General features: G+C 36.9%; 1 protein-coding gene across 2 annotated transcripts in view; it reads right to left on the reverse strand.

The window, feature by feature from the left end:
- The window catches only part of CACHD1 (cache domain containing 1), a 146,998-nt gene that overhangs the window by 84,986 nt on the left and 37,212 nt on the right, over window positions 1-24,800 (reverse strand). For both annotated transcript variants that reach the window (XM_060773667.2, XM_060773668.2), the window contains exon 2: window positions 7,463-7,525. In XM_060773667.2, the coding sequence (XP_060629650.2) occupies window positions 7,463-7,525 (63 nt within the window). The remainder of the gene's footprint in view (window positions 1-7,462; window positions 7,526-24,800) is intronic.

The raw sequence follows: 24,800 nt of genomic DNA on the forward strand, positions 1-24,800 counted from the left end.
CCCCGCCCCCCGGGGTCCCAACCCCCAGGTTGAGAAATGCTGCATTACAGAATCCTTCATGTAGTACCATTTTCATGTATCTGAAAAGAAAAATGTCTTGGGCTTTCAGTCAAAGCATGCCACATTATGGCAGAAAAGGACCTAGCAATGCTTGGATAAGTATTTTCTCTAGGCATCCAGTGCCATTCTATGACCAATGTCTGGTGGAAGGTGATCAGAGAATTCTGTTGGTGAACTAAAAATAATTTTTCACTAGATATCACCAGGTTCTCCTGCACAATTCTGTGATATTCAAAGCTCTTTGTGAACCATGTTGCTTGAGCTCATGTAATAAGTAGGCATGCAGTAATTAAAGCTGAAATGACAAAGAAGAAATGGTGAACGGCCAATGGGAGGAGAAAGCACCAACGCCTCTGATACAACTTTTAACAGAGCCTCTCTGACTATATATGTATTTCAGTTGTCTCTCAACTTATAGTGATCATAAGGATTTCACACAGGTTTTTCTTAGGTAAGGAATATGGAGAGCTGAATTCATCAATTCCTTCCTCTGAAATAGAGCCTACAGCACCTGCTACTTGTCAACAATCTCTCATCCAAGTACTAACCAGGGCTAACCCTGACTATCTTACAACATCAGACAGGATTAGGTACACCACAAAACATTAACATCCAGATGTTTATTATTATTGCTTTCACTTGGGACCATAGGACATTTGATACAAAACAAATGTGTGATGTTTTTTAAAAAGCATCGAAAAAACCATATACTATATTGAAATACTTTTAAAAATTCAAAACCATTGTCTAACTTTTAGGCTTTGGGTTTTTTGTTTGTTTGGGGGTTTTTTTTTGTTTTTTTGTTTTGTTTTAGGATTTCTTAAAATAACATTTCTGGTTGTTTTTCCGGGGCCCCAAGAAACCTGGGACAAAAGAAAAACCATCCTGTTCTTCTATACTTTTTCCAGTTGTTCTCCCCTATTAGATTAAGAAACAACACAACAGTGAAGAAGGATAGAAGAATATCATATGCATTTTTTTCTAGAATCCGTATAATGATTCTGCCCTATAGGACACAAGAATGGTCGAAGAGCTGAGACTAATCAGTGAACTCGCAGAGAAGGTAAAACCTTTAGTTTTTTATGATGTCTTAACCACTGCATTTGTGTAGCTTTAGATGGAGTTGAAGGTGGGAAAGAATTTCAGTGAGAAGAGCATATGAGCTGGTGGAGAATCAATCAAAATGATTTTCACAAACTTCTTCAGGAATTTGAAGAGTAGAGATTAATTCCATGTTGATATTGAAATAAAGCTCAACTTTTAAAAATCTATCTCACCTTATCATCATATCATAGTCCATCTGAAGTTAAATATATCACAACTGTTTCTTTAAAAATTGTTCCAATGAAACTGAGGTATTTCTTAAGTTCTGTCATTTGTTTTCTGCGTAGCAGAAACATGATGTCTTACATAATTGCAAGTTTAATCTCTGTAAAACCCAGTTTTGTTATATTTTTACTTGTTCAGTTTGCAACCCCCCCCCCAAAAAAAAACCAAAAACAAAACAACCCCTACCATTATTTCTTCCATGGCATGATTCTTAAGTATCAACTATATTCCCTAGATTTATTTATTATTGATTAAATGTATTCACTAGAATGCCAGCTGAAAGAAATCTACAAGGATGTTATTACAAACAACAGTCAATTCCAAATTTTGGAGAACTGTGTGTCAAGTCTGACTCTCAGGTGTCATGAAAGCCTAACATAATAACTATTTTCAGCCAAAGCCAAACAGCTGCATTTTCCCTTTTCCTTGGTCTGTAGAAAGTTGGCATGCTTACACATTATAATGGATTGGTAGGTAAGAAACATTCTCAGCTGATGAACTGGCAATATAAGTTTTTAGGATGACAGTTAGGGTGCTAAAAAATGACAAGAAGAGAAAGGGCTGATAGAGGATTAGGTTTGCTTACAATCTGTCTGCTTTTGTTTTAATATGACCAATTTGTATATATTCCTCTTACAGATAAAACTCCAGCACTTGTGATTCATTAGCGCTAAAAGACCCAGTTATAATTAAAACAGAAGTGCTCACTTACTCTTTCGATCTTTCAATCCCGAGCTTTTAACCATGGCAGTTATGCCTATTGGGAGCCCCATCGATCTTCTCTGACAGCCAAGTATTCATCACAATACTTAGAATGTTTAGACATTTATTTATATCTAGTTAAGGGTTAATGTATGCATCTAGGGCTATGCTGTAAGCAATAACTATTGGAAGCTTTACCAGAAGACCCCCCCCCCCCCCAATATCTCTCCCAAACCTTCTTCTAAAAGCTGTTGTATAATTTAACCCATATGATTCTAAGTGGTGTACAGACCACCCAGAAAATGATAGGGAAAAGCATTATCCTTTGAATAAAGCCAATGAAACTGTCTTTGAAAGGATCAAGATGCTTCCAAAAGGCCTAGATTTTATAGTTACTTTGACAATAAGTCCTTTTAGCTCTCAATTTCACACAAATGCTCTCTCACATGCACACACTCGAATTTAGCATGCCCACAGCAAAGATTGTCTTGACTATAATGTGCAGCAGACTTGTGTTCCAGGATGACCAAAATGTTCTCAAGATATTTAATTATTCACATAATAATATGTTTGCCTTATTTTTATCACAGAGAGATGAAGAAGATACTGCTTTCCCAGCCCTATTTCTTGTTTACTCAACCTACATCTGAAAGCAGGGAACTTACAATGAGCACTATCTCACATTTGTTAATTGGAATTAAGAGTAAAAGGAATACATTGTTGTGCTTTTTTTTTTAAAAAAAAAAGTAACACTATTTCAACTGCTTCCAACCATTACCTTTATATTTAGCCACTATTTCATATTTTCATGGCATTGTGAAAACATTGTGATAAACACTTAAAATACAACTAAATACAAAGTGTTGGCTCATTTATTTCTAAGGTTTATACACAAGTATTGAGACACAAATGTTCCACAGATGGTATACCACACTGAAACAATTGGCTAAAATGTATAAAACAGTTTCTGATAAGTGTTGGAAATGCCTGGAACAGGTTGGCTCCTTCTACCATATGTGGTGGACTTGCAAAGAAGCAGTAAAGTTTTGGAGGGTAATTCATGAAGAGACACAAAAGATTTTAAAAAGAACATTTATAAGAAAACCGGAGTATTATTTGTTAGGTTTTACAGATTTAGATCTACAACTGACGGAACAAGAGGATAAACATTTTACATATATGACGACTGCCGCTAGAATTGTTTTTGCTAGAGAATGGAAGAAAGACTCAGTACCACCCATACAGGAATGGGTGGAAAAAATCAGAGAAATAAAGGACATGGATGAATTGACTTTTTTGTTGAAGAAAAATACAGGTATGATACTAAGAAGAACGAATTGGGATAATCTCCATGAATATCTGGACAATTTGGGAAAATAAGAAACAAGAGAGACAATTTCTTTTTGAACTTATTTTATATTTTTGAATAATAAGAAGATATGATCCAAGAAGATGGAATGGAAGTCATTTTTTTTGTTTTTCTTTTTTTTTGTTTTTTGTGTATTTTTGTAGAATTTTTTTTTAGGGGTTATTTGGGATTTTAGTAAACTTTTGTGTTTCTTCTTTTTTCTCTTTTTTTCTTTATTTCCTCAATTTCATATACTTTATTGTTCTCACTCTTTTGTTGTAATCTATATAAAAATTAATAAAATTCTAAAAATAAAAAGTTAAAAAAAGTATTGAGACACAAGTATTTATACACAAGTAGACACAAGTATTTATACACAAGTAGTGTGAACAAAAAGTGTACAGTTATGCCAAAAGCATAATATATGAGTCTCTCCAGGTAACCCTATAAGACTCAGTCAGCATGGATCATGGTTAAAAAATAGAAGAATTTTACAGTAGTCCAAAACTTCTGGAGATTACCAGATTTATACTCCTACAATACAACAATCACCTTTTCCCCTGAGATCAGGTAAATAAGTGGGTGGAATAAAACTTTACTTGTTAGAAGACCAAACACAGAAGGTGGTGTCTTGTAATAATATAAATGGCTACCATGTGGGGGGTGGGTATGATAACTACTGATGTTTGACTAACCACATAACCTCCTACAAACCAACTTGGGCATTTTTCTTTTAAATTTTACATGTAGCCCGCCCATTGTCCCTGTGATTGTGTTTATTGTAATTTTATACCGTTATGTTTTCATATGTTTTATGTAATTATGATGTTATTGTTTGCTGTCTGCGTTTTCGGTTTTATGCTGCTGTAATTTGTGTTTGGGCTTGGCCTCATATAAGCCGCACCAAGTCCCTGTTGGGGAGATGGTGGCAGAGTACAAATAAAGATGATGATGATGATGATGATGATGATGATGATGATGATGATGATTGCAGTCATTGGAGGAGGCCCTGCTCTCAGTCCCACCCCCATCTCAAGTACGGATGGTGGAAGCTTCTCTCCTTCAACAAACAGCTGACAACCTATTTTTGTTCACTAGCATATGGAGAGGAAGAGGATTAGATGAAGAAAGACTATTACCAGACTTCTGATTGGAAATTATTAATGTATTTGGGCCTTGTCTGAACATTTAACATCATTGGCCACACAAGTAACACACACATCTTTGGCTTTTGTAAATTAATTAGGATGTTTTATGTTTACATTTTATGTTAGTTACAATTTTCGATAGATTATGTTTTTATTTAAGTTACAGATGTCATGTTTAAGCTGTCCTTTTATATGGGGTTATTATGGGTTATGACATTTGCAGTTATTGTTACTGAGGCATTGAATGTTTGTCTTTTTGTTTGTTAGAATCCGCCCTGAGTCCCTCGAGGAGATAAGAAAGAATATAAATAAAGTTTGATTATTTTTATTATTATGTCAAATATCCCAATGTTAGCTTTTTAAACTCTTCTCAAAGCTCTTTTGGGACTATTGCTCACAAACTATCAGTTCACTTCAAATTATGTTACATAAACTAATCGTCAAGATGAAATGCTATCCTCATAAGCAATGGAAACCAAACACAAGGAACTATTGAATAAGGCTAACTTTAATCTAAGAGTATCTAATGAAAATATACTCTGCAGTACTTAGCTAAGCACAGTGCACTCCTTAAAGGATGAAATAAATAATGTGACACTGACAATATATTATTATCAATTATCATGTTGTCTGTTATCGAGTTATCAGAGCTCACTGCCACTTACCCAGCAATGGAAGCCACGGTGATAAACTGGTTGATTAAAGAGAATTTGTCAACACAGAGTTATAACCAGTTCATATGACCTGTTACCATTGCTGGTGGCATTATTAACTCCTTCCACTTATCACCCACTATTCTGATATGACAAAAAGCTCTAATTAGTAATAGCTGTTTCCGACAACCAAGCAATGAAAATGTAGTTCCAATTTTATGCAATATCCATCGCTATGCCAACTCTCCCTTCTTTTTGGTCTATACAAATGATCCAGTTTTGTAAAAGTGCCTTAGCTGTTAATGTTAGTCTGGCAATAGTCACAGGAATTACACACATTCAAGATTGTCAATTTAGAATTCTTCTCTCCTTATCAACTTTGTGATAAAGCTTATCATCTCTACAAGGATCTCAGAGCAGCATCCTTGATCCTACCCAATTTACAAAGAATTCCTATGCATGTCACTAGGGCCTATGCTTGCATTAGGGTGTATGGTGATTACAGGTTTTCTACTGTATCCAGTTGGTATTGTGGCTCCTTATCTTGCCAAACATAACACTCTGGAAACCTATCAGGAATTATAATACACAAGCAAAAAATATGTGCAGGTTTTTAAAAGGTTTTTGACAGTGCAAAGTATTGCAAATGACTTATGCTGAAGGGAAAACCAAGTGGGCTTTTTAAACAGGAGAACTTTTTTTGTAAGAAAATAGGTTTCCATCATGGTTTTCTGTAGAAAAACCTGGATTTTTATGAGCTGTATGTTTTTTCTCTTTAAAAAGGTTTTCCACAATATTTTGGAATATTCAAATGTGGTGAGAGTACTGTGAAGGGACATTCCCCCCCCCCCCCCCCCGTGGTAGTGAGAAAATAATTATATTTATTGGTCATAGCATGAAAGAACCTACATCTCTATTTCACATAGTTTTTCTTCTTCTGTGTAAGACAACTGTGAAGATAAGGGTGGGAGCAAAGAGAATCTGAACTTCTTGGAAGAAGGGTGGGAGGAAAATGTACTAAATTAATAATTAACAATTCAATTCATGCCCCCAGTTAAATACTAACTGCTTTAGATAGAAAAATAAATAAAAGAGAGTCCTTAATATGAGGTATAAGACAAATCTCTTTTGGAGGAGAGGAAAGGCATAGGATCTTCTTTTTTCATTCCACAAGCTTTGGTCAATTTCTAAATGACACTCTGAGGGACTCTGAGGTTATAAGCAACTTAGGATGTTTCTTCTATGAGAAGACCAGTAATAATGACAATTTTTAAAATCACATTAAAGTCTACAATTACCTTCACTATGGTAACATACAGCTGATGGGGATTGGTCAGTCTTCCAGTAACATGGAGCTCACAGATACTGGCATGGTCAAACCTGGCCAGATGAGCCAGAGGGATAACATTACTGTACGAGCGTAACCTAGCCATTGGTCAGAAACAACTTGAAGGTACACAATGACAACAAAGAATAAGCCTTAATGTACTGCGCCACACAGAGAAAAAGTCTGCACTCCTTCCATGAGTGCTTCACAAAGCAGAGCCCAAATTGCCACCTTAATCGGTGCAGTATAGAAGGCCATCATGCCCATCTTAATTGGTACAATACAGAAGGCCACATAACCCGCCTCTTGTGTTTATCATTAACATTGGGGATAATTGGCACAGTTGCTTCTTTTTGTTTCCCCTACAGACTTTTTGCTTCCAAATGGCCCTTCTATGAGGGCTCACATGGCCCTGCTCACTCCATCATTCTTTGATCTACTTTCCCTCCCAGGCAGAGGACAAGGGAAAGTGCTTCCAGATGAACTGCCTTTGTTTTGTTTTGTCTTATTTACACTTCAGGAGATTTGAATGCTGGACTCTTGACTGAGAGAAGCTTTACTAGAGAACCAGGGCCTACTATGAAAGTAGCCATCTAAAAAGCAAGGGGAAGAAAAAGTATGAAGACAGCTGATCAAAAGCCTCTCATTCAAGTAAAGACACCTTTAAAAAAATAATATTCCTGAAGTAGTGAGCTCTGGTGACACCTGCTCATGACACAAGTTAAGATATTAAATCTCAGCTCCTATAGCATGAGAACATTACAGGAATGAAACAAGGAAAAGTGAAGACAAAAAACCATGACATAGAAACCATGCATTCAAAAGTAAAAAGCATATGGTATATTATTGCTATATTACTAAAATCATATAAAGAATCAGAAAAATGTTTCCTTACCTGTTGAACTTCACTTTCACCATTTGAAATTTTTTCTGTGTACACAAAGGAGTTGAATATCCTCTGAAAAAAAGTTTTAAAAAGGACTTCTTAGAAACAAGCATTTACAAGGGGGAAAACAGCCATATACAGAATAGGTAATAGACAAAAGATTAAAGATTAAAAGATTATGATATTGGAGACTTAAAGCCACGCTAGTTTCATTAAACACACATATGCTTCCAGAATTAAATTAAACAGATGTTTATGTTTTGTGGGAAAGTATAGGATATTGCATCCAGAGGGCCTGCCACAGAATCCAAATGGTATACATTTAAGATAGATATGCTTCACATTTGAAATCTGGTTTTCTCTAAATACATGTAATTGTTTACATATAACATAACCTTAATGCAATGCATCTTTTTAAAAAATGCACCTTAATTTTCAAGGCTTTTGTTTGCTTTCCCCCAGCATTGCCTTTAATTTATTCTGAATCTGTATAGACTTTACTTCTACTCAATTGGTTTTATTTAGTATGCCGAGGTGGGGCCCCATGAACATCTGCAAGTAGTGAGAAAGGAACAGAAGGATGAGTGTATACTTCAAGTCTCTCAGCAAGTACATATACATTGGTCATGTGTTTTCAAGTCATTTCTAATTTATGGCAAACCTATTACAGGCTTTTCTTGGCTAGATGCATTCAGAGAGACTTCATTACTTTTGCCGTCCTCTGACTGTGAGAGAGTGTGACTTTCCCAAGGTTCCCAAGTGGGTTTCCACAACCAAGTGGTAATGTGACCCTCCGTTTCCAGAGACATAGTCCAACGCTAAAACCACTACACCAGGCTGACTCTTGCATGCATATATATGCTCACCGATACCTAAATACTTTAAACAGCTTGATGAAGGGAATTCACAGACACTTATGCACATCTTTTGTTTTCTAATCAAGCTCTATCTGTTCTTCTTCCCACTCTCTTTCCTACAGGTGGGACAAGAAAAGTGAGGGAAGTAAAGCTTTGCCAATAACTTTATCCATAATTTCAGCATGGATTTTTTTCAGCTGAAGAGAGGAAGTCTTTTTCTTCCCTTCAAGCCAAGGACTTACAGGCCAGTTTGGGCATCACTCAATTTGTCCATGCCTCCAAAGTTCTTGTCAAAGTTTGGCACGGGTAGAACAGAGAGTCCACAAACAACTTGTCTTCTGCCCTATTTATTTATTTATTTATTTATTTATTTTATATTCTGCCCTTCTCACATCGAAGGGGACTCAGAGCAGATCACAAAACACGTATATGGCAAACATTCAATGATGTTATACACGGACAAGACAAACAACTGTACATACATGGTGGTATATATTGGCTTTCCCATCTTCTGCATCTTGGAGTCTGTACTCAATTCCTGCAATGGGGGGAGGGGGGAGTGCTGTCGCTCCACTTTCCTTGTCAAAGAACTTTTGTTCGTAAACTTCCACCTTGATCGAATCATGTGCATTAACTTCCTCCTTGATCAAATCACTGGCATTTCCTTATGAGTGCCTTTAATACCTCCCCGTTTAAGAGGTACCTATTTATCTACTCACATTGCTGTTTTCAAAACTGCTAGGTAGGCAGAAGCTGAGCTAAAGGCCAGGAGCTCACTCTAACTTGGTCTTCGAACTGTCAACCTTTCAGTTGGCAAGATTTACTGCAGCTGGTAGTTAACCAGCTGTGCTAAAGCCCGGCCCAAGCCCATCAAAGATCCCTGGCACTTTTCAGAAAAAAATATGGTTGCCCATTCCTAGTCATCATGAAAATATTACTTTAAGAATATATTTAAGCATTTTATGAAGACAATTTATGCTACTGAGGGGCCTGCTGCAACCTGATGTCCAATAAATCTACATGCCTCTTCATTGTACCTTGGTGAAGCGCACTACCTATTGCTTCTTCTTACCTTTAAAAACTATTAAAACTAACTCTGGTTGTTAAAGGGGCCTTTTTTAAACATAATGAAATTGCTTATGTTGGTCCAGAGGGTACATGGGACACCTTGAGTGGAAAACCCACATTTTAAGGTAGATGGAGGTCCTGGGAAATCAATGCAGCCTGTGGATCAGATTCTCCCCAGGACTGCTAAAGAAAATGAACCTTGATGTCATCCATTTTCACATTTTGTTTATTTGCTTAAACTGATCAAGAAAATAAATAGGTACATACTAAAGCATCGAGATGAAATAGAGGCATTGTATATATTTGTTATTATTGTTGGTAGATAGCTTTAAATTGCTTCCAATATCTGGTAATCCTAAAATGAATCTACCATAGGATTTTCTTGGCAAGAATTGTGGAGAAAATTATTTGCCATGGACTTCCTCGGAGGCTGCGAAGGTATGACTTGGTCAAGGTCATGGCTGAGTAGGGATTCAAACCATGATCTCAAGCCATTTCATCACACTGGTTCTCATAGCATTAGACATTTATTACTCACATAGATACCAAAGAATAGACATGACATTTTAATTCTTACAGTTTTTCTAACACATGTGTATGTGTGAAATTTACTCAATAAATCCAGTTTTGTTTCAATAAAAAAAGCAATTTTGTCTTTCCTCTTTTAAATCCCCAAGCTAACAACATTGTTGCAATGCCTAAATTAACCTTTCTTCTCATTTTGTAAGTCCATGGATTTATATTGATACTGTACCCACTTGCCCTTGAGCACCTATCCATTGATAGAAAAATGGAAGTTTCAGATACACTGTTTATAAGGTTTAAAAATATACTGGCATTTAATTCTAATATAAAAATCTACACACAAGATTGATTCCAAGACTCTCTATTAAACCTTCTGAATTGAGCCCTCCTTTCCACACAAAAATCACAAAGGAAGGAAAATATTTCCCTTCTAAGATCAAGCGTAATACACAAGGTTATGCACTGTGTCTAATGTAATTAAATGTTCAGAACATGAATATTTACAATTATCAAATAAGCAGCATGAACATTCATTTTCTAATGTGATGGGAAAATTGCTTCACAGTGCTCCTGGAAAGGTAAGCCTGGGCCCTTTGCCTTAAAATAATCTTGTACCTCGGCGATTTTAATTTCATAATCTTACCACCTACTGCCTTAGCCTCTAAGCTTTTTGTTTAGCGCAAAAGGTCTGCACTGCATAACCAGAGGATTTAGATTGTTCTCCTGACAACATAATAAAAACTTCAGTTGTGCTGAAAGGCGAGATCCATTAAACAGAAATTATTTACTCTTCCTCAGGAAATGTATATTATAAAATGACAAACATGATTTAAATCAACATTTCAGAAATACATTTAAACTGCATGTGAGGAAAACTGGAAAGGAATTTAAATAAATAAATAAATAAATAAATAAATAAATAGTGAACCAGTGGTGAGGAATATTTGGGAAGACATGGAAAAGGCCAAACCAACAGAACAATTTTCATGTTTTAAAGTGATGAACAAAACATTGTAATGGTACCTTATTTCATGCTAGCAACCCCTCGGCTGTTCCAGGTGTGATATTTTAAGCAACTTTTCAGAAAATGGGTTTGTGAGACATGAATGTTGCTGTTTAGTTTAATCCACTGACCTTCACTGTGTGTGCAACTACTTTTGAACCAAGGGAGCAATTTACATGTCTATGCATGTACCTGTGTATGTTTATGCACATTTGGCATCGAATCAAAGAACAATATAAGAAGGGCATAGGCAAGTCAAATTCTTATCCCAGCACTCCTGAAGTCATTATGTAGAGAAGACATATCTACAGTCACTGGCCAATAATCTTATTTTTTTTCCACTGAGATAAAGACTGCCACTTCCCCTTATTCCTTTCCCTCTTGGGGAATTCAGGAATTTAAGAAATTTGAACTCTTAATTCTATGGCCACCCCTGGAGAGGGCAGCAGTAAATCTTTTCAGTTTACAAGTCCCACTGAGCCTAGAAGGATTAAAAAGGCAAAATACAACTATTCTAAAGAAGCCCCAAACTATAAAGCATTCTCTTTCCATATCTTTACTGTAAGCTCTGACCGGTTACTAAGACGACAAGCAACTTCCCCCCATGCCATTCCCTTTAAGATGAGGAGATAATTCAGCATCTCAGAAAGAAATACATTAAATGGTAATTTTGATGCAAAATGCATTACATTTTCTTTTACTACTCATAAACTGCTAGATTTTCTGGACATCAAAAGAAAGACTGGAATAGTCCTTCAGCTAACTGGAAGTTTCCATCCATAGTACAAAGCTGGCCTTTAACCTGAGCTTTATTCATAGCTCTGTGAAGATGCATTAAAAATGAATGATTGTAATTATGGACATGAAAAATCAGAATACTAATGATGTCCTTTTGGTTACTAAGGATATAGATCTATTCTCCTTAACTAGGAATAAGATCAGTTTGAAATCAGAGAGGCACATCTGAGTAGATACGTACAGGAATATTCTATATTTTTACGCAACAGTTCTTGTTTATTTTAGTGGAAGACTTGGACTATAACATTTTCTTTTATTAACCACTTTTAAGTGTTCACCATTTGATTCCAACCACAAATCTTCAGAAACCACAACCAAGGGGTGAAACCAAAAAATGAGGAGGCAAAACCACATGACTCACACAAAAGACACACTGAAATAATCAAGGACACTGTGAACAAAATTCTGCAATTTTGATAATGTCAGTAAGAAAACCCTCTATTTTGCACAAACATCTTACTTTATGGAACGTCCACCAAACAGTGATGCTTCTTGAAACACATAATGTTCCTTACAATTCCTCTATTCTCTGCAAGTTGAATTTAATCAGTTCTGTTGTTTCTTAGTTTTGCCTTGGGTTACTATATGTAACTCGACAGCTTGAAATTTTGCTCTCATTGTATGAAAAAGCAGGCTGAAGTTTGTATGGGCATAGGGATATCAGGCAGTTTCTCTACATGTGACATTTATGGAGTGAAGATAATAGAACAGAGAGAGTAGGCAGTATCTCAATCTACAAACAGGAATGTAACTACAATGGGAAGAGGAGGCGGCAGGGTTGACATGCAACGTTTCTCTTTTTAAGAATCCATTCCACTGCTATCTGAAACATTTAAACAAATGTATTTTTGCATCAAACTGAAACTTTTTAAAGTATGAAAGCGTGATTTGTTCACAGATTAGAAGGTTCCCATTTTTGGATATGCTGGCCAATGGATTCTAGAAGCTGTAGCCTAAAAAAGAAACTGTCCCAAGCTCTGGCTACCATTCCTATGAAACCTAAGGAACATAGAGGTCTGGGATATATGAAAGAGTTTTGACCAACTCCCCTGCCCCCATTAGTTTTTAAATCTTGTCCAGAATTTCTTGCAGATACATGAAATGGTGGGTAATAGCAAAAACTTTATTTTCACACTTGGAGTAAAAAAAATAGTGTCTGCTATTCTCCCTGCCTGCCCCGTGTTCACCTCGTGTTCTTTTATTTCATTGCCTGGGAGGAGGAGAGGTGGCTCCCATACTTCTCCCCAGTGACAGAGCCCTCACTCCGCTTTGCTGCCCCAGAGAAAAATGGGTAGTATCCTAATTAAGCTTACTTGCTCACCCTCCCACCTCTCACAAAAGCCCAAGACTGTTGTTTCAATGTGCTTCCAGCGTTAGCAATGGTGACAATGGCAATTCCTCCCGTTCACTCCTCTCCAACTCTAGGTTTTTGGGAAAATGTGCGACCAACAGCTTTCGAATTTGACAATGGTGGCAGTACTGATTCTTCCCATTTAACATACACCCAACAGCCTCAGACTTGGGGTTGACAGGTGCAATTTTTGCTCTGCCAATTCTCAATTTTCTCACCTGGAAGAAAGCTGACTTCCCATCCTTTTCCTGCTCTGTTTTGTCACCCCAGAAAAAAAGGGACATCTTCCTGATTAAACTTCCTCCAAAAGAAACCCATGGCTGTTTTGTGAACTACGGATAAGTGAAACCATATATATAGGATCCACTGACTGCTGATCCACAGATATAAGATCTTACTGCATTGGAAGCTTATGCTACCTAAGCTAAAGAATGTGAGCTGTTACAGTCTTCTCTGTACTTAGAAATGCTTTCCTTTTCTTAAAAATCCCAGATAATGCAACTGCTCTCAGCTATAATTACAGTGAACGATTTCTAGACTGAGACCATAAAATATTACAAAGGAGCCCCAATAGGGAGACTGTATTTCTAGACATAACCTTTTTAAAACCCCTGTTTACCCTCAGCAAAGAAGAGTTGGAAAAGTACCAAAAATGTCATCAAGCTCTTTTTTCATAAAGCCAAAGAAGGGAGGGGGAAATACTAGAAAATTAGTTCCACATGTTAAAACGATTCAACATTTAGTCTATGTAATTTGACTAACGTTTTGCTCGTGACAATGTGCATGGCAAACTAAAGTTGATGTTATGCAACTTCAAAATATAAAACAGATGGTAGAAACAAATCTCCATGAGCTATTATTTTTCTTCATCTTAAGTCTGGGAGTTGAGGACAAGGACGATTTATCTCCAGTAAAATAGTAAATAATTTTCCATTAGGATTCACCATCTTAGGAGAGGCACTTAAGCTCAGAAGAAGATTGGGCGGGTGGGTACTTCATCTGGTTACCTGGAATGATTTTGAGACAAAAGTCCATTTTAATCCTCATCTGCTCTAACCTGTGATAAGTGGTAAGCAAATGCTATAAATTCATTGCCACTGAATTCAGTTTTTGGAATGCTACCAATATTATTTGTGTAAAGATCTTTATTTCATTCTTTTGGTTACAAAAAAACCCAAATGTTGATTATGCAGCTTATGAAGATCAATAGTAAGTAAGTCAGTTGCCAACCTCTAACTTGCTTGTGGGGAACTCATTTCAGTCTGAAAAAGGTCTCAAGGGCCACATTTCAGTGGTGGGCAAGAAATGGAATCACAGTGGAAGGCAATGTAAAACCACCAAGGTTATGTATAATTCTGCTTAGCTGGGCCATTTTCCCATCAAAGCTAAAAACCACTGCTTGATTAGACACATGTCTACTCAATAGCTATGCCCCAACACATAGGTTGATCACAAATGCTTCACTTTAATTAAAAGGAATTCAGATACACCCCCACCCCACAGCACTTCAGAATTTATTTCAGAATTCAGAAAACTTTGGTATTTAATACAGAGCAAGATCTCCTTATTCATATTTAATTTTAGGATGTCCCATGGCACATCTTTTTTACCTGTAAGCCACATCTCACTTCTGCACAGGGCACTTGCATTACAGAGACAGTCTGAGCCTGGTAGCCAGATTGTCAACAATCAGAAAGATCCTTCTGAAACAGGAATAAGCAACTCTGCTACAATGCACAAAAATTATTTACTCACTTCCAATTTTGATTTGTGGATCTTCAAAGGAATGCTAAAGAAGTTGGGCTTGTAAAATAAAGCACTTTAAATCTCCACAAAAAGAAAAAAATCTTTGCCTGGAGAAATACTCAGCATGTAGGAAATTGGGATGTTCTACATGTGTGTGTGTGTGTGTGTGTGTGTGTGTGTGCGCGCGTGTGTAAACAAAAAACAGACTTTGGAACTAAAAAATGAGGCTTACAAAATATTAAAAAGAGAACAAATTAAAAGCATACAAGACATGATATACTGTGTATGTGTGTGTGTGTGTGTGTGTGTGTCTATATAAAATATACTTGAAAGCAACTAAATAAGATATAGAAAATATAGAATTTAATTCTAAGATATAGAATGAAAACAATTAAAATAATTAAAATACACAATCTATATAAATAAAAATGTAATGGTTTGTGATACCATCAGAACTCAAAAACCACTGGGGGAATTGACACCAAATTTGGACACTAGACACTACCTCAAGCAAGCTATGTCCTCCACTCAAAACCCCCCCCAAAAAAACACTTCCCCTCCCTCCCCCCTCAGAAAGTAAGCCTCAGGGAGGGAGGGGGGAGGGAAGGAGTGCATGTGCACAGCAGGCTCCCACGGGAGAAGGCTCCCCGTTCACTGCCTCTCTGCCGCTACCCTTTCCATGCTGCCTAGGCTGCTCTGCCTCTCCAAAATTCACCTATCCAGACCCGACTAATCTACTGCCGATGGGATGGATTTGGGAGAAAGGAAACTCTGCAGAAGCAAAAGCAATCAAGCTCAGAGCAGATCCATTGATAACCCAGGCTCAGAATACAGAAACCCCAATCCTATTCATGTCAGGCAGGAGTGACCCCATTCAAACCCTCCCAACATATGGCCATCCAATTCCAACCCCATTCTGCCAGGCAGGAAGACACCATTCATTCTACAAATATAGCATCCCAAGCATATAGGATCAAATAGCATAATAATAATAATAATAATCCAAAATAATAAATATATCAACTATAATAGGCTTTAAGTCAATGATATGACACATAAAAATCTATCCCAAAGAACTACAAAATTGAACTGGCCCAATGAATCCATACAGCTATATAATAATTGGCAATATATATCTATAAATTTATATAACCCTTTCAAAATATTTTTGATAACATGTTAATTATAAAATACTTATTTAATTTTAAAATATTTAATTATTTTCATTTAAAAATATTTAACTTTTGAATACTTCAATTAGACATTTTAAGTTTAAAATATTTGTTTAATTTAAACATTTTAATATTTTTATTATAAAATATTTAATTTTTTAGTTCTAAAATATTTCATTTACATATTTTGATTTTAAAAATTATTATTTACATTACATTATTTTATTTTAATATTTAAAATTTAAAATATAAAATTGTTTAATTTTAATATTATTCCTTTAATTTTAATATTAAAATTTATACATATTTAATATTTACATTTCATAATACTTCCAGTCCAACCTCATTTTACAGTAAAGGAAGACACCATCAAAGCCCTCCCGACAGATGGTCAACCAGTTGGAAGGGAGTCCCAGAGGACATCCAGTCCAACCCCCTTTGTCTGTCTGTATGTCCATCCATCCTTCAATCCATCAACCACTCCATCTACATATCTATCTACCTACTACCTACCAACCTATCTATGTTATCTCCATCTACCTTCTGTTCCATCTATCAATGTCCCTTCCATCTGTCCCTTCTGTCTATTGCTTCAACTGGAATTCCTCTCTTATCTGAGGGCCACAGCAACACGTGACAGGGTACAGCTAGTATATATATATGTAAAGGTAGATCACACAATCATCAAGAATCCATTGCAATCAATTCATCAAGGTCTGCTGGAATAGGGATATGTTTTATCTTGCCACCAGAAGGAAGTCAAGGAGGGAGCCGAGCCAGCCATTCTAGGAAAGTAGGGAGCCAACAACCAGACCATATTTCTGGGAGTGAGATGGGAATGAGAGAAAGACTTCCTCAAAGATCTTAGAGCTTGAATAGTCTTGTATAAGAAAATATGTTTCTGGAAGAGTAAGAAGTTCTGGAGATTTGCAGTCCAACAGCATTCAGAAAGCCACACTTTCCCCACCCGAGACATGTTGCCCAGAAGACAAACAGGTAAAAAAAGCCTCTCTTCAGTAAAGCATGATGTATAGAACCTATATATTTCAACATGCAGGAGAAAATATTATTATGAGAAATACTAATTATCCACATGGTATTTGCATTTTTTCACAGAATCAATATATTCTCCTGCCCAATGAGGCACTTTATCTCCATGACTGTAGGGCAAAAAAATCATATACAAATCCTTCAGCGTGTGGTCAAAATTCCTGTGGCTTAGTAGTGAAAACCATCTATCAACAGGGTTATTCTAAGAACAGATTATTTATTGAGTCATCATAATTCTTATATCACTCACACTAAATGATTGTAAAGCAGATATCTGGGCTACTTTACAACACCTTTTTACTCTCTCACCCACCCCAAAGTACTATTTTTGGTGATGTTTGGAAATATTGGCTGCACTGACAACCAAGGTGTTGCCGAAATACCCTGCAGGCACCAGCTCCCTCCTGATATCAGAAGCTAAGCAGGTCCAGGTCTGGTTAGCATATGGAAAGCAAACAACCAAGGGATACCAGGTGCTGTAAGTACTTCAGGTAAAGACAGTAGCAAATCACCACTGAGTAATTGTTTTTTAAAAGACATACAGCAGGCAATTTGAAAGTACTTACAATACCATTATCTTCATCACCATCACAACAACAATCAAGGAAGCAATTTAAAAATGCAGAATCTCACCTCATACAAGAGGATAGTACTAGGTAAGGGATTTCCCTCTTAGAAGGAAAAGGCTCTTCATCTAAGATAAAAGTTGGGTTTCCGAGCTTTATCAAGTATCTTTTCTAGTGAGTCATCTCTTCCCACAATATGGCAAAAGTACAACAGCTTTAAGTTCGTCAACCTGGCTTCTAGGAAGAGTACAGGACTGAGGATATTTGTCTTTTTTAGCAGTTCACAATTTCTACAAAACTCTTCACCAGCACCACATCTCAAATGAGTTGATGTTCTTCCCATCAGCTTTTTTCACTGTGCAAGCATAGATATAGGGACTAGGATGGCATGGAGCATCAAAACTTTGGTATTCTATGATACATCTTTATACTTCAGGATTTTATTTAGTTCCATGGCCTTGAGTCTAAAGGGCCCGAGCAGGTCTTCTGAGGATAGGGTGACTTGCAAGTCTCTCATTTGTAGGGTCACCATAAATCAAAATCAAGTTAACGAAAGTTAACAACAATAAAATACGCTTGCATTTCCAGAAATTGGGTTGTACCATTTTGTCTTAATTCTCACAAGTGTTGCTTGGTGTCACCTTCACACTTACTAGTGACTCATGCAGGCTGTAGTCCCCATCATGGGGCTTATTTTAACGACATATCTCATTGATAATCCCAATTTTTGGAATGTATTGTCAAAGGCTTTCATGACCGGAATCACTGGATTGTTGTAGGTTTTTTCAGGCTATATGGCCATGTTCTAGAGGCATTCTCTCCTGACGTTTCGCCTGCATCTATGGCAAGCATCCTCGGAGGTAATGAGGAATTTTTCTCTCTTGCCTGTATCCTCACTACCTCTGAGGATGCTTGCCATAGATGCAGGTGGAACGTCACGAGAGAATGCCTCTAGAACATGGCCATATCGTCCAAAAAATCCCTACAACAACCCAATTTTTGGAATTTCCATGCTTCTCCCATATTTCTGTAGGTTTCAGAATCTGTTATTCTATCCAGTTTAAAAGGAAAAGGAAGAGAAACATTCCTGGCCCAGATTTTAAAATTCTATGAAACATTCAAGAGTGGTGGGAAGAGGCATTTTTTAAACTTCTAAATTAGAAAGTGAAGTCTCTGAAGACATTTTCCCAGTAATTATCAATTATATCCAGCCGCTTTCTCTGTTAGCTACCTTCAATTACATAAGAACTGCTGCTTTCGACAAATTGATACAATTAAACAATTTCTACAAGAAATGGGGGGAAATTGCATTACTTGCCCCTTTGCCTGTCTGGTGAAATAAAATAACAACAAGAGGACGCTCACGAGTCTCCAGAGAAAGCATGACAGTTTACTCACAATAAACCACTGAGGCAATTTACATCCAAGTATCCCATTTTCTATATTATTTCGGATATACCCAGGTTGATCACAAATGCTTCACTTTAATTAAAAGGAATTCAGATACACCCCCACCCCACAGCACTTCAGAATTTAATTCAGAATTCAGAAAACTTTGGTATTTAATACAGAGCAAGATTTCCTTATTCATATTTAATTTTAGGATGTCCCATGGCACATGAATTATTTATCAGTCAGAAGGATTTTGAAAGTGGAATGCTAAAATGTCATTCTTCCTCTGAATTTGCGTTTTGATTGTATTTCAAATTATCTGTCACTCTCTCACTTTTGTCATTTCTAATGTACATTCAACACAAAGTAAGCGGTTCCTGGTAACATCAAAGCTAATCGCAGAGGAGGAGAATTTTGGAAAAAAGCAAGTATGATTTCTTAAAGAAAAGTCTAACTATTAGTAGTTTTCCTATCTGTATTTTACTGTATATATTATTCATTAGCTGAACCACCTAGGGCTGCTGAAACCCAGTCTATATTTGGCCAGTGAAAGAAAACTGAATCTCGTTAAACTCAGAATGTTTTTCTTTCTTGCCTGTTTCCATCTTTTTATATGTCTGCTTTGTATTGTTCTCTTTTCCTTTTCTTATTTGGTTCAACGCTTGCTGTATTTAAAATCATCTTTAATAAATGTATTTGTTTTTGTTTGTTTTTCTAGATTAATGTCTCCTTCTTCTCTCTCCAAGTCATTTTCCTGTTGCAGGCAACAGGTCTGCTACTTTTAAAAGCAGCATAAGGAAATAATACTCTTGAAATATGAGAAAAGGGGCTGCAGGGTTAGTATTTGAAGTCTAGGGTCTGGAAAGGCAGTCTGAGGACTTTTCTGCATACATTCCTCAACATTTATATGTGGCATTATAGTAATAGATTCCAAAAGGAATATGTCTGAATTTTTAAAACTGACTACAAATTATAGTCATGCTTCCAGTGTTCTTTTCCAGTAAAACTGTGATCCATATGTTTTTGGACACAAAAAATCCTCACTGTACCAGACCTTCATAAGATTTGATGCAGATGATTGAGATGGTTTAAACGATGGAGTTTAACGTCAAGATAAATGTTTTTAAAGTTTATGTATGTACAAGGTCTATTCATGCTCGGCATTGAATGTTTGTATGCTGTGTTCCACCCTGAGTCCCCTTTGAGGTGAGAAGGATGGGATATAAATGTTTTAAATAAAGAAATAAATAATAAACCTAAGCAAGTATCTAAAAGTGAGAAAATTACTGTATATACCCATGTATAAGCTGACCTAGTGTATAAGTCGAGGGCAGGTTTTCAGCCCAAAAATATGGATTTTGATATGACCCATGGACAATGTCATTCCACAGAGAGGGGAAAGCACCAATGCTACATCATGGGGACACCATTTTACCACCCAAGAGTTCATGAAGACCAGATGTAGTGCCACAGTGCAGCTAGAGAAGGGGCCAGTATTTATTCTAGCTTCTCCAGGGATGGATGACAATCTCAGGTACAGTACACATTTTCACTATAATTTATAGACTTAGACATGAGTAAACAAGGTAGCCATAAGTATGAAAAAAATCTGAAGAGATTTGAAGCAGAATGGTATGTTGATAAATTAATGCAAGACACAAAAAGAAAGGTATGGAGTTTCAAACTACGGTAAATATGAAAATACTCTAGAGGGATACAAAGGACTTTCTCTGCTATTGCTGAAACTGAGATACAAAAGCTATATTGGGAAAACCTATTCCCAATATTTTGCTATTATCCAAGAACCCACAGCAATAACCATAGCCTTGCACAGTAGTAACAAACTTCAAGATCTTACTAGGTTAGAACATGACCACAACCATGCCCTTATTAGTGAGAAACACTTTGTCTTCTGGGAGGAAATTGCTAACGTACTACCTCATCTGCGGGGGGGGGGGGGGGGGAGAGAAAAAATTGCTTGATATGCATCAGCCACACCAACTAGAACACACCTCAAGAGATGTCTGATCATAAAAAGTGCTGAGCTTAATAACATTTAAAATAGAGTACAAATTGTGAAGTAAGAATTGTGGGAGATAACCTGCTTGCATTCTTGCCAAAGCTGCCCCCAGTTTGGACACATGGATTTAGCAAATGGTTCCTTTGCTGCTTAATTTCTACCAGTGTATCAATTTGTTGTCAATGGACCAGATAGGTAAATGTACACAAATGAAAAAATAATGAAGTAGTAATGGACTTTCCACACCAATTAAATTATAGCAATGATCTTATGGTTTAGAGATGATTATCTTCAACCAGACCAGTCAATGTAGCTGGAGATAATGAGTGTTCCAGTCCAAATACTTTTGGAGGGGGCAAATTGGAGACGGTTGTTTGTAACACTTAGACTCAATGTTCTTTTTTATATAAAAAAAACACACTTATAATGCCTCTTTGTATTAGAAGATGGTAAATTACAAAGCCACACATATTTTTGTACCACTGTTGCAGACTTCTGCAATTCAGCCATCTGTATCACCAGATACATTTCCAGCTTCCAGGTACATCCAATGCATTGTCAACATAAAGTCTCCTTCCCTGCTAGGTTAGAAAGAATTGTTTTAGTGAAAGCATCTTAACTTCAAAACAGAATCTACAAATAACAAAACTTAAACTGCAGTGTTTTAATGTTATCGACAACAAAATTTTATCTCCTCAATGAACCAACATCAAAAACTGTAGTTATGGCATGTCCTGTCCTGTAAAATCAATGCATAACATAAGCACATAACCAGTTTTTCAAGAACAGTATTTGATAATTAATCAAATCTCTTAACACTAGGCAACAGTAATAAACAATATTTGAATAATCTGAAACTGAACACCACTCAGTAATTTAATTGTAGCTCGTGTAATGTTAAAAGTTTTGCTTCTAGGCCCTGTTTTCAGGGCACAGAATACACCAAGCCCAAGCAGATAGACAGCAGAAATTATTTCGCCTATAACATATCGCACATGTGGTCAATACTTGAGCTGAACCAAATTTATTGGTCATATTCTGACCCAAAAGAACGTGTCAAGACTAAGGAGCCCTAGTTTATTAAGACCAAGTTCAATGCTACTGTGTAATACCTATTGGCTTTTGCCTTCAGGATGAATGGCTAAACAAAATGTCCATCATATTAACCAGGCAAGCCTTTCTTAACTCTTGTATCCTGGCGGATACTTTGAAATAATGTTCATATCTCAGGGAACCTCTGCATAAAAAAATATTGTAACTACAATTCAAAAAGTTTACTTTTCAATTATTATCTCTTGTAAAATTCATCCTTCAGCAGCCACCTCATGTTAGGGCTTGTACTCCACAACAATAAGAATAGATTGAGAAATAAATATTTTAAAGATCAGAATCCTCACCATAGTTTTAAAGAAGAGAAACAACCCAAAATTTGGCTGTTGCAGGATTCATGAAGAAACAACTCACAGTGCACTCCTGATGTAAGTAGGAATAACTGTGCAGCATCTGTAAGTCAGCATTCCTGCAGATGCTCCACAAATATCCAAACACAATTGTTATATTTATCTAAATACTGTCAAAAGATTACCTGTTTGTGACTCTTTTAATTAACTAACATGCCCAAAAATCAATGAAGAAGCAGGAATTCAATTTGGATTGCAAAATCCTTCTGAACAAGCGGGCAAAGGGAAAGCAAAGTTCCAATGGAGTGGAGAAGGAAACACGGAAAATGAGCATGTCAGTTGTCAATTGTTATTGGCACACAATACGGTTTACTGATTAGCACCACAATGATAGTTTACCATTTCATCATTCAACAATTGGGGTGAAGGGGGGTACCTTCATGTGTTGATTTATGACAACCCCATGAATTTCACAGTTTTCTTGGACAAAAAAATAACCAGGAGTTGGTTTTGGCAGTTTCTTCAACAAGTTTTTTAAATGCAGGCAGTCCCCGAGTGGCAAAGGTATTTTACTGACTATATCTTATCAACATTTTGGGTTGTTTTAAACATTAGGTTGGGTTGTTTTAAACGTTGGGTTGGTCAACTCTAACCCTAACCCTAAAGGTTTCCCCTTGATGTTAAGTCTAGTTGTGTCCAACTCTGGAGGGTGGTGCTCATCTCCATTTCTAAGCCAAAGAGCTGGTGTTGTTCGTAGACAACTCCAAGGTCATGTGGCCAGCATGACTGCATGGAGCACTGTTATCTTCCCACCGAAGTGGTACCAATTGATCTATTCACATTTGTATATTTTCGAACTGCTAGGTTGGCAGAAGCTGGGGACTAAAAGTGGGAGCTCACCCCACTCCCCAGATTTAAACTGCCAACCTTTCAGTCAGCAAGTTCTGCAGCTCAGCGGTTTAACCCGCTGCACCACCAGGGTCTCCAAGGTGTGAATCCACATTTATTCTGCACCCAGTCATACACAGATATGATAGACCCATTCATACATAGATAAGACCTAGAAGATGCATATGAGGGCTTAACACCACTGGCACTATTCAACATTGTCATTTTGCTGCTATTAAGCTCTTCATGGAAGAAAAATTAGAATGTCAGTTCTGAACCCCGAAAGCACACTCAGTTGCCCAAGATCTGAAATGGAAAACTGCTATCTTCAAGCACAGAAGAAATGTCTCTTAATACTCAGTGTTGGGTCAGTTTTTAGATAAACATTACTTTTATGGAAGATTTTTACAAGTTTAAGCACCAATTCAGCCGAAACTGATTATTCTACCATTTTCATTGACTGATCATTTGGCCCATGACCCTGCATCAGCAGACATGCATATATCTTGTGGATGTGTCTCAATACGCATGTCTCAGGAAGCGACAACACAGCCATTTCTTTCCTGTCATCAAGCAGGGGATCTGACAGGAGATGTCCAGTTATTTTCCTTTACCTGGCTGAACTGCAAGCCAAAAGGCAGGAACCTCCAAGGTCCTGGAGTGCAGCGTCTTCAGCTAAAGGAAAAGATCTGGACATTCTGCCAATCATCCCCTCACTACCTCCAACAAGCCAGAAATGACCATGCCGGGGGTAGAAAGTGGTTGCATGGTTCGAAATAGGTTTTGGGCATACTTTTGGTTGTTGCATGATTAAGAGAAAATTCCAACCTACACACTGACTAGAAGAGTACATTGAATATCATAAGGCAGTGCTGGGGCAGTGCCAATCCAGACCCAGTTCTCTTCAGGACTCGTATACTTTCCCTTGTGCAACAGCACAAAAGAAGTCTTCTGACAGTGCCAGTTCTCTTTATTGTGCACTTTTCCCTTGAGGAATGTCATAAACCAGATTTAGAGCATCGTAGCTTACTAACAGGATATCAGCCACCACTATTTATCTTTGTTTTATTTGCGTTTGCTGCACGAGTTTGCAATCTATTCTGAATTTTTATTTAGTGTTAATCACCACTGCTTTGGATACAGTGTATTGTAAAAAAGTGGCATATAACTTTAAGGGAAACAAAACTTCATGTTGAAGATTAATTATTTCAACACACAAATCTGTTGTCAGAGAAACCAAGCCCATCATGGGCACTAATTGGGAACTGCTCTGAGCATTGTAAAGAAAATTCTCAAAGGAAAAGTGCTCAAGCACCACAGAGAATTGTCACTGAATCTACTTTTCCTCAAATTCGTTGTCTAACTTCCAGTAGAATTTGGAAGAGGGTATTTCTGGTTTACCTCAATCATTTAGATTCTTCATTCCAAGAAGTGATTAAGTGAGAAAATCATGAAAGGTGCCATGACGTTAGGAACACGACACAAAGTCTTAATAAGCTATTATTACCAGC

This window comes from Anolis sagrei, chromosome 4, assembly GCF_037176765.1.
Source record: "Anolis sagrei isolate rAnoSag1 chromosome 4, rAnoSag1.mat, whole genome shotgun sequence".
NCBI lineage: Eukaryota > Metazoa > Chordata > Lepidosauria > Squamata > Dactyloidae > Anolis > Anolis sagrei.